The sequence below is a fragment of the Barbus barbus genome, assembly GCF_936440315.1.
Source record: "Barbus barbus genome assembly, chromosome: 15".
Classification (NCBI taxonomy): domain Eukaryota; kingdom Metazoa; phylum Chordata; class Actinopteri; order Cypriniformes; family Cyprinidae; genus Barbus; species Barbus barbus.
The window spans coordinates 23,033,835-23,043,952 of NC_136743.1; the positions used below are offsets into that span (position 1 = coordinate 23,033,835).

At 36.6% G+C, this 10,118-nt stretch overlaps 1 protein-coding gene across 1 annotated transcript; it reads right to left on the reverse strand.

Moving 5' to 3' along the window:
- Positions 1-822: 822 nt before the first annotated feature.
- Positions 823-6,522, reverse strand: LOC306881282 (large ribosomal subunit protein uL18-like). Its single transcript, XM_079435294.1, has 8 exons — positions 6,401-6,522; positions 5,923-5,992; positions 5,568-5,683; positions 5,338-5,472; positions 5,057-5,259; positions 2,205-2,382; positions 1,841-1,929; positions 823-1,139 (listed from the first exon to the last, which is right to left on the reverse strand). Exons 1-8 carry the CDS (start codon positions 6,401-6,403, stop codon positions 1,040-1,042), a joined length of 894 nt encoding a protein of 297 aa, XP_079291420.1. The 5' UTR covers positions 6,404-6,522; the 3' UTR covers positions 823-1,039.
- Between the last annotated feature and the right edge of the window lie 3,596 nt (positions 6,523-10,118).

Below are 10,118 nucleotides of genomic sequence, written 5' to 3' on the forward strand. Positions count from 1 at the left end.
CCGCATTTTCTCATCATCTACTATACTAAAGACCCAGTGGCGGCTCCAGGATTTTTTTGTTGGGGGTGCTAAGGTGGGGGGGGGGGTCTTAACAGTTCAGAGGGGGTGCTAAAAAATATTAATTAAATTGAAAGTAATGAACGAAAGTAAACTTTAGCTATCAGTTTTTTATATACAGCAGCTTCTAAAAAGGCATATTTTACTTTTTTCCTGTTGTATTAAACTTCTCATTTGCCACTGTAGTAATATACTAATGCCAACTGCCAAATATGACACTTACAAAGTAATATAATTTATGAACGAATATAGAAAAGAGAGAAAGTTGATATATATATATTTTTTTTTACACAATTCATAAAACAATTTTTTAAAACAGATCTATTAATTTATACAATGAATCATAGGCCTATAATTATTATTATTATTAACACTGCAGTCATCAATGAAAATTCAGAGCAGCTTTATTTCATGATTTTCAAAAACAACCTGTATTACGCAAAATACGTTTCTTATGCTTTTCATATTTACGAGCCACAAGAGAAATATTAAGGGAATAATTTAAGACAATTATGTACCGTTCTCAGCATATGTTAGAGTAGATTCGTCTCTCGTTGTCTCAGAGAGAATATGCACCGTCAATGCAGCGTCAGCCGGCAGTTTTTATTGTTACTTTCTCTATAGTGAAATGACTGACGTTCACCGGCATAACTCTTGCGCAGTTTGCGCATTGCTTGCTTGAGTTGCTTGACCCCTCCCCATGATATCAATTGTTTATAGGCCACATATTAGGCACTTTTTTTTAGGTTTTTAATGTTTATTTTTCAATGTTAATGAGAGTGATACCGAGAGTTAAAAAAACTGGAAAATCATTTGGAAATCCTTGGGGGGGGGGGCTGTGCCGGCGCTAAGCAAGTTTCTGATGGGGCTATATGATGTCAAGCGCTGCCACTGCAAAGACCACAAACACACTGTATTCTTTCCAAATGATTTATTTGGAAAAGGTGCACACTTTCTTTGGAGCAGTTGGCACTTTATCTCTTTAGTCATCCACAGCAGCTTCCTGAGCCCTGAGGAAGCTGGCTTTTTTCTGGGCCACACGGTCCTTCCTCTGGGCCAGAGTCATCTTGGCACGGTTCCACCTACCAACACAATATTCATTAGTGAAGAGAAAAGAAACACCTCATCTGGTCAGAATAGTAAGAAAAAAAAAACTGAAAATATTAACATCTGACATGCAACTGTTGTAAGCAGCAGCTTAAGCATCACCACTGAGACCTTATGGGAACACTCAAGACTAAAACCTCAATGGGAAGTCGTGGCCTGATGGTTAGAGAGTCGGACTCGTAATTGAAAGGTTGCGAGTTCGAGTCCCCGGCCGGCAGGAATTGTAGGTGGGGGGAGGGAATGTCCAGCGCTCTCTCCACCCTCAATACCACGACTGAGGTGCCCTTGAGCAAGACACCGAACCCCCAACTGCTCCCCGGGCGCCGCAGCATGGCTGCCCACTGCTCCGGGTGTGTGTGTGTGTGTGTGTGTGTGTGTGCATTTGTTCACTACTCACTGCTGTGTGTGTGCACTTGGATGGGTTAAACGCAGAGCACCAATTTCGAGTATGGGTCACTTGACAATACGTCACGACTTTACTTAATCTTAGTCAACACCACTATTTGTTTTAAGAGCAGCATGTCAAACTGTAAAGAACCTTTATACAGTTTTGCCATCAAAACTACAACACTCCAACACAGTCAAGTTTCAAGGCAATATCAATTCCATGACTGTCAGTAGGCAGAGCAGCCTTAAGAAAAAAACCTGAAGAAATGATAAAAGCCTGAAAACACACCTCTTCTTCTTGACTTCTCTCTTGGGCTTGTTCTCATGAACTGGGTTCTCACGGATAGAAGCATGGGCCTTTTTGTACATCTCTTCAACCTGCAGGAACCAGATAATCATATAATAGTAAGGTGACGGTAAAGCACAAGATTTACAATAAATTAAGAAAATATTTTCAAATATTAAACTGTATACATCTGTTAATCTGCAACACAAATAATTGACATTTAGCCACCAGCATCATGCTACAAATTATGTGCATCTACAGATGATACAGTATTTGATGGACATAATGACACTTTCTTGTTTCATATTTGTATTATAAAAATCAAACAAATGTTGCCAGTACAGTTATCCGGCAAAGTGTTTCTTACAGAGTCGGGTGTGACGCTGTTCTTGATGAAGCGGGAGAACTGCTTCTTGTACTGGTCCTCGTCCTCCTCCATCAGATAGCTCATGTACTCTGACACATTCTGACCCATGATGTGCTTCCTGTGCACATCCGCGTTGAACTCCTTACTTTCATTGTCGTAGCCTGGGAACCGTTTAGTGCTGAGAAAACGAGCAGCAATGTCAATATTCCCATAACGATGAAAAATATGAGACACAAAACCTCTGCAAAAGCTCAAAAAGCTAAAATAAGTAAGCTTGCCTGCACGACATGCCTCAATTAGAAAAAAAAAAAAAACCTTAAGATTATTTAGATGTCAATCTGAGTAGGTAGTAGGGCAGTGTGATTGATCAAATTATAGTTTTAATTTCATTTGTTGTTTAAAACATAATCAATATGAACAATTATTGTGCCACATTCCATTAATTTAAAGACGTGCTTTTCACCCATCAGTAAAAGCTCAAACCTAACATCAAAATCTTCCAAACGTCCCAGTCATAATATGTAGTCTCCTGCGGGACATGTTTGATATTAAAAATAGTTATAAAAAGTACATTTAGCCACAAGAGAGATCTTGCGCTGTTCCCCAGACAGGACAAGTGAAGCACATAAGCGCTTCTGAAGGGCTATTTCAGTATTTGTGAAAAGGAAAAAAAAAAAAACTGTAATAAGACTACAGAATCAAGAAATTGCTATATAAAGCATAAATATACTTATTCTTTTTTTAAAATGGACAAATTTTTTCAAATTATTTTTAATTGAGTAAAAATGTAAATTAAATACCAATCCCTGCAGTGAAATTGATATGTATGCTATTTGCCATGCTCAAATTAACGCGTTATATCATTTAAATAATGTCCGTCAAAAAAACAAACTTATCGGCCACCACACTGACCACTACTACAAAGTTGAGTTCAATTTAATGCAAATCCACAGACACATTCAGCCACGACCAATGGTAGTGCAGACAGTGAATCTGATCTACATTTAACTGATGTCAATACGAATCTCTTTTCTGACATTTACCGACCCGATTAGAAGACGAGCCCCACCCCCCTTTTCCAGATGTACCTTTTGGAAAATCAAATCTTGTTCTTTTTTTTTTTTTTTGGGGGGGGGGGGGGGGGGGGGGGTTCTTTGTAAAGCACATTCTTTCTTAAATGATTTTTATATTGCATATTTTTCCTATTTAAATTTTTGTTTTGAAAGTATGGTAAATACTGGTAAAATGTACCAAAAATGACATTCATAATAAAATATACACTTTGATATACCATAAAAATAACAGGTAGCCCATCTGAATTATATAAAATTTAGGCTATCCATCTCATAGCAGCCTACCAAAATTTATTAACAGTAGAAGTGAAATCTTATTGTAGTCTTCAAATCTGGGTACTGTCTTCTGTTTTAAAATCACTTACAGAGAAAGGTTGTTCCCATCAGGCTAACATGACAGTCACGACTCATGCCGCTGTAAGCATTTTCTTTTTCTTTTGTTTTCACTCACGATCTTTACAACACACTTTACATTAAAGGTTTGGTGCCACCTTTGTTGTGGGTGTATTACTGACATGTCAAAGTCTAGACCAGGGGTCGGCAACCTACAGCACACGTGCCAACAGTGGCACACAAAGTGATAATCGCTGGTACGCGAGCAATAGGAAAAGCTGTATACTGATGTACATTTTGATGTAATAACTTCTCATAGTCACACAGCCTGTTAGGAAATATTATTAAAAAGTGTGAGAATTAACTTGCGCTAGTCTACGGATGCACGCGTGACAGCTGCACATACTAGGTGCTTCAGATCTAATCCTCAGCGCTCGTCAATGTCAAAATGACTGAGATGGCCAATCAAATCAAAGTAGGCGGGCTTTACCATTCACAGATGCTGAGCGCAATGCGTTAGTTTAACGTTGTAAGAGAGCGAGGTATGATGAAGCTGCAAATCATTTAATATTAGTCAAATGTTTTACGACAGAAATGTTAAATGAACGACAGCTATATCCAGTGATGCAAACTTGATTTTTTTTTCTCAAATATGGCCAATTTGAGAGAGAGAGAGAGAGAGAGAGAGGTGTGAACTGTCTGCGTCTCAAACAATGAAGCTGAGTTTAGTTACTTTAAAAAACTGCGATTTTAGGGGGAGTTGCTGAGAAATATAATGTAGCGATTCAGTATCAATTAATAAAAGTCACGTGGCAGCACTGACAAGAAGTTTATGAGCTCTGTGTGCGAGTGGTGTGTGCGCGCGCGCATCAATTAAAGCAGTGCATTAATATAGAACGGTGATTAAACTGAACGGTTTTATTCATTGCATTGCCTTGTCTCTCTCACACACACACAGTGGTGTTCAGTACGGTCACACAGTATAGCTGTTGTTCAAGAAACTTTTGAAAAGTTTAAACAACAATTTATGAAAAAATCTAAAGAAATAATTTGCATTGTAATGCATATTCTGTTTTTATCCGGGGGGTGGGAGGTGGGTGTATTGGCACAGTGGTTAACCAGAAAAATGGCACGTCATGCCGAAAAGGTTGCCGACCCCTGGTCTAGACCCTGAATATAAGACAACCGCGTTTTTTCAGATGCATTTCCAAGAAAAAAAACATTGGCATTGTCATATTCGGGTAAATATGGCTTTCTTTTCCTAATAAACTTCACCTCAGACTGTGTCAGACAAATTTAAGTACATTTTTTGTGTGGTATTTTTGAGTTCATTAGTGACTTCAGGCCATCTGTACAGATAATATTTTTGTGGAGAATATTTAATGTTTCTATAAAGATTTTTTAAAGCACCCAAAATTGCTGAACCAAAGTCCTGCATGTACTGACCTGTGAGGAATGGACAGTCCTCCATCCACTGCTCCTTTGAGAGCTCCAAACACCTTATTCCCTGTGGAGGTTCTGGTGAGTCCAGCATCCAGGTAGCATGTAAATGCCCCTGGTTGGCCATCAATGCTTTCCACATTAAATTCGTCGCCAGTCACCTCAACCTGGCCTTCGTAGACCTTATCCAGACCAAACTTATTCAGCAGCTGTAAGCAGAAAGCAAGTCTGAGTATGATTATACTTATAAGAGCACCAGACCATTCATAATTGATGAGGACGTTTACCCTGCGTGCACACAGTAAACCGGTGCAGTAGGCGGCAGCGTAGTTCGTCAGTCCAACAGCAATGCCATACTTTGGCAACTCATGAGAGTAAGCAGCGCAGACGATCGCGTCGCCTTCAATTTTGGCATATGCGATCTGAGAAAGATGCAAAATCGTCCTGATACATTCAGCAACACAATGTTAATAACATTTCGGTATGGCTGGCGAAGATAACACGGTGGTAATTGTACCTGGCAAACAATATCCCTGTTGGAGAGTCGAACGATCATCCTGTACTTCGGTGTGTTGTACTTGTTCTTGTCTTGAATGACAAGGCGCTTACGGGCAAAGTAGTCAGTTTTTCCCTCTGAAATGGTCAATAATGTTAGTCAACTGTTGAAAAACCATTCTAAGCTGACTTGCTGGTCTAAGAGGGGTTTATTAACTGACCAGCTAAAAAAAAACAGTATGGTCAGGCAGTCAGACCAGCATAGATTGTTGTGAAAAGTTTTTACATCAGTAATACATTCAGGTCTTTTCATTGTGACAAATTAAAACATCCTTCAGTTAAGACAAAGGTAAGCAAACACTACAACATAACGTTACCTCTCCTCCTCCTGAACTTGACCTGGTATCTCTTGAAATACGCCTTGTTCTTAACCACCTTAACGAAGCCCTGCAAAAAAACAAAACAAAATAAACTCAATTGTTAAACGGTTGACAAGCAGGACTGTCAGAAAAGAGCATAATCTGAAGCAATCTGACTAATGACACTCTTGGACAGAATCAAGAGATGCAATGCGCTACGTGAAAGTAAACATGAAACACAAAACTGCATAAGAGGAATAAACATCCAACCAGGGCAAACAAAAACGCTTATTTTATGCGCTTTTAGTGTCAATTAAATGATTATTTGAGTATTTAGAGAGAAATGTGCCACTGACGTTCACACAGCGACTGGTCTGATCGACTTAATCTATAATCATCCCGTCGCTTCAAGTATTCATCTTTAATGGAAATCGTACTGAAATAGCGGGAGAGGGAACGTAATGAGTAGAACATTGTATTTTGGTGATTTACTGACCATTTTGTGATCGTTTGTTCTCCTTTAGGTTGGGAGACTGAAGTCTTCAGACTCCGATACTGCTCCCGCTGCACTGAAGAGGAAGTTCATGCTGCGCTGCGACCAGAAAATCAAAGCACTCTGAGTTAAAAGTGTGTGCGCCTCTAGCGTCCTGGAGGATAAACGCCAGGATATTCTAATCTAATGCATTAGATAGATAGATAGATAGATAGATAGATAGATAGATAGATAGATAGATAGATAGATAGATAGATAGATAGATAGATAGATAGATAGATAGATAGATAGATAGATAGAGTTAGATTATAGATAGATAGATAGATAGATAGATAGATAGATAGATAGATAGATAGATAGAGTTAGATGATAGATAGATAGATAGATAGATAGATAGATAGATAGATAGATAGATAGATAGATAGATAGATAGATAGATAGATAGAGTTAGATGATAGATAGATAGATAGATAGATAGATAGATAGATAGATAGATAGATAGATAGATTATAGATAGATAGATAGATAGATAGATAGATAGATAGATAGATAGATAGATAGACAGATAGATAGATAGATAGATAGATAGATAGATAGATAGATAGATAGAGTTAGATTATAGATAGATAGATAGATAGATAGATAGATAGATAGATAGATAGATAGAGTTAGATTATAGATAGATAGAGTTAGATGATAGATAGATAGATAGATAGATAGATAGATAGATAGATAGATAGATAGATAGATAGATAGATTATAGATAGATAGAGTTAGATGATAGATAGATAGATAGATAGATAGATAGATAGATAGATAGATAGATAGATAGATAGAGAGATAGAGAGATAGATAGATAGATAGATAGATAGATAGATAGAGTTAGATTATAGATAGATAGATAGATAGATAGATAGATAGATAGATAGATAGATAGATAGATAGAGTTAGATTATAGATAGATAGATAGATAGATAGATAGATAGATAGATAGATAGATAGATAGATTATAGATAGATAGATAGATAGATAGATAGATAGATAGATAGATAGATAGATAGATAGATAGATAGATAGAGTTAGATGATAGATAGATAGATAGATAGATAGATAGATAGATAGATAGATAGATAGAGTTAGATGATAGATAGATAGATAGATAGATAGATAGATAGATAGATAGATAGATAGATAGATAGATAGATAGATAGATAGATAGATAGATAGATAGATAGATAGATAGATAGATAGATTTCCAACTTCGTTCATTATTAGAAATGTATAATTATTTATTTATTTAAATACATGACATGCAAGTTTCAATAGAAATTACATTTAAGTTCGGTTTACCATAAATTTCAGTACATTTAACAGTACACTTCAACCATATTTCAACACTATAAGTGATTATGAAATTACATGTAACAATGTTATCAGGTCAGAAAGTTCAGCTAATGGCATTTAATATAATGTATTTTCATATAACTGCAATTAACAATTAACATTACAATATATTTCCATAATAAAGTGTACTTCTTTTTCACAAGATTTTGGTTTTTATCGTGTCTTTGAAATGTACAGGATACCATATTGAAAGGCACTTATTCTTGTTAAGTATTCACAAGTTGCAATTAACAATATAATCAACAATATACAATAACACAGTACACACAAATAATGAATACATATGAGGGGCTAAATGCAGACAAATGAACACGCATGAGTTAACCCTTGTTTAGAATTTTAGTAAATGTCACAATTTGTAAAGTGTTTAGATGAGTGGTGTGAATAAATGTGGTGTGAAAATGTTCATGTAGGGTTGCAAACAAACCATGACAGTGTGAACTTCCTTAAAATAGGGTGTGCAAAAAAGTAGATGCCATTCAACCTAATGACACGCAGTCCTGTTGACCCTAAAACTTCCTTTCAGCGTATAGCGTAGCTTCTCCGTCAAAGCTCTCTGTCACACAGCACTGGATGAGATTAACCATGCAGCAGGCTCTCTTGGCAGGCAGAGTCCCCAAGGTAAACGTTATCTCGAGGCCCATATTTGTCAGCTAAAAATTAAAAGAAGTTGTAAGAGGAAGTTGTTCACTCAGTCAGGTTACTTTAAAAACAAGCTCCTGAGTCACTGCAGAGCTGTTATTTTGAGGAACTTTGACCTGCGTGTGAGACTCTGCTATAAAGCAACATGTGATTCTTTTGTTGTTTTTGAATCTGCGGTATGGAAGAACCTGGTGTGACACATTATGTCACTGGAACAAGTTTGACAGAGGAAAGATTTTGTGGAGACATTTGCACCCCCAAATGCCAAGAATCTTGCATGCTGGTAAGAAATCCCAGTTTTCACTATTATGAGGCTAATGATCCTAAATGTCATAAAATATGATATACAGGATAATCTAGTTGTGATACATGTGTATGAAAAAAGCAATGCATTGATATGTTTATATTCAATCATCTTCACATATACATAGACCAGGGGTGTCAAACTCAGTTTCTGGAGGGCCAGAGCCCTGCAGAGTTTAGATGCGACCCTAATTAAACACACATGATCCAGCTAATCCAGTCCTTCAGACTTATTTGAAAACTACATGGTTTGTGTGTTGGAGCAGGATTGGAACAAAATTCTGCAGGGCTGCGGCCCTCCAGGAACGGAGTTTGACACCCTTGACATAGACGCTCAAATATATATATATATATATATATATATGTGTGTATTTCTGTCATTTAATGATGTTCTAGCTCATTGGAGAAAGATACTCGGTTTCTAAGACATCCTGCTTCGCTCTGAGTGTTACATATGGACTCTTTGACTATACCATCTCTGTCTCCCTCAACGGGATCTCAGCTCAGTGTGGATGAGATGAACTTACTCGCTAAACTAGAGGAACAGAACAGGTCACTTCTTCACACCCATATCACACTGTTTCCTATAGAAACAACAACTGAAACTTAAACAACTTAAAAAGTTACACATTACATTAGTGAGACATCTCTTTTTCCACACTGTGTGCCCAACTTGTTTTCATTTTCAAAAAAACTTCATTCTGTTTGAGTATTTATAAGCTTGTTTCCTCATGGGGACCTAAAAAAAATATTCCCAAATTTACAGGTATTACTATACTTGTAGGGGACAAGATTTGATCCCCATAACGTAGTGAAAACCAATACACACACACATTCATGTATATCAAACATTTAAAAATAGTGCTTACTAAAAGTTATGCTATTTATTTGTCTGTTTATTTATTTGTTTATTGGCATTCAACATGAGACCTTATTAGATGCACTTTAAATTCTGATCATGTTGATCATACATCTCAAAATATACTTATCAAAAGTATGCTATTTATTTGTTTTTTATTTATTTGATTAACATTTAGCATCAAACCAACATTATTATATGTATTACAAATACTTTATGCACAGTGGTGGCCAAAATGATTAGAACACTAGTATTTTCACCAGCTAAAAATGGTTTTAAATCAGTTATTACTAAATCCAGAAGAACTGTGGCAAAGTCTCCAAGATGTTTCTAGAGACCTCCCTGCAAAGCTACACTGTAAAACTTTACTGTAAATTTACAGGCATTTTCTAACAGTATTATACTGTATTTTTATAAAACAGTAGCATTCTGTATATTTTACAGAATGTCTGTAAATATACAGAAATTTTCTGTTTTCAGCCCGCTAAATTTGTAATACAGTACCATACTGTA

Coding starts and splice junctions, on each gene's coding strand:
- LOC306881282 (XM_079435294.1), bottom strand. Junction 5,473..5,567: donor ACAGGGATATTGTTTGCCAG/GTACAATTACCA, acceptor CATCTTTCTCAG/ATCGCATATGCCAAAATTGA. Junction 1,930..2,204: donor ACAGCGTCACACCCGACTCT/GTAAGAAACACT, acceptor TGGTTCCTGCAG/GTTGAAGAGATGTACAAAAA.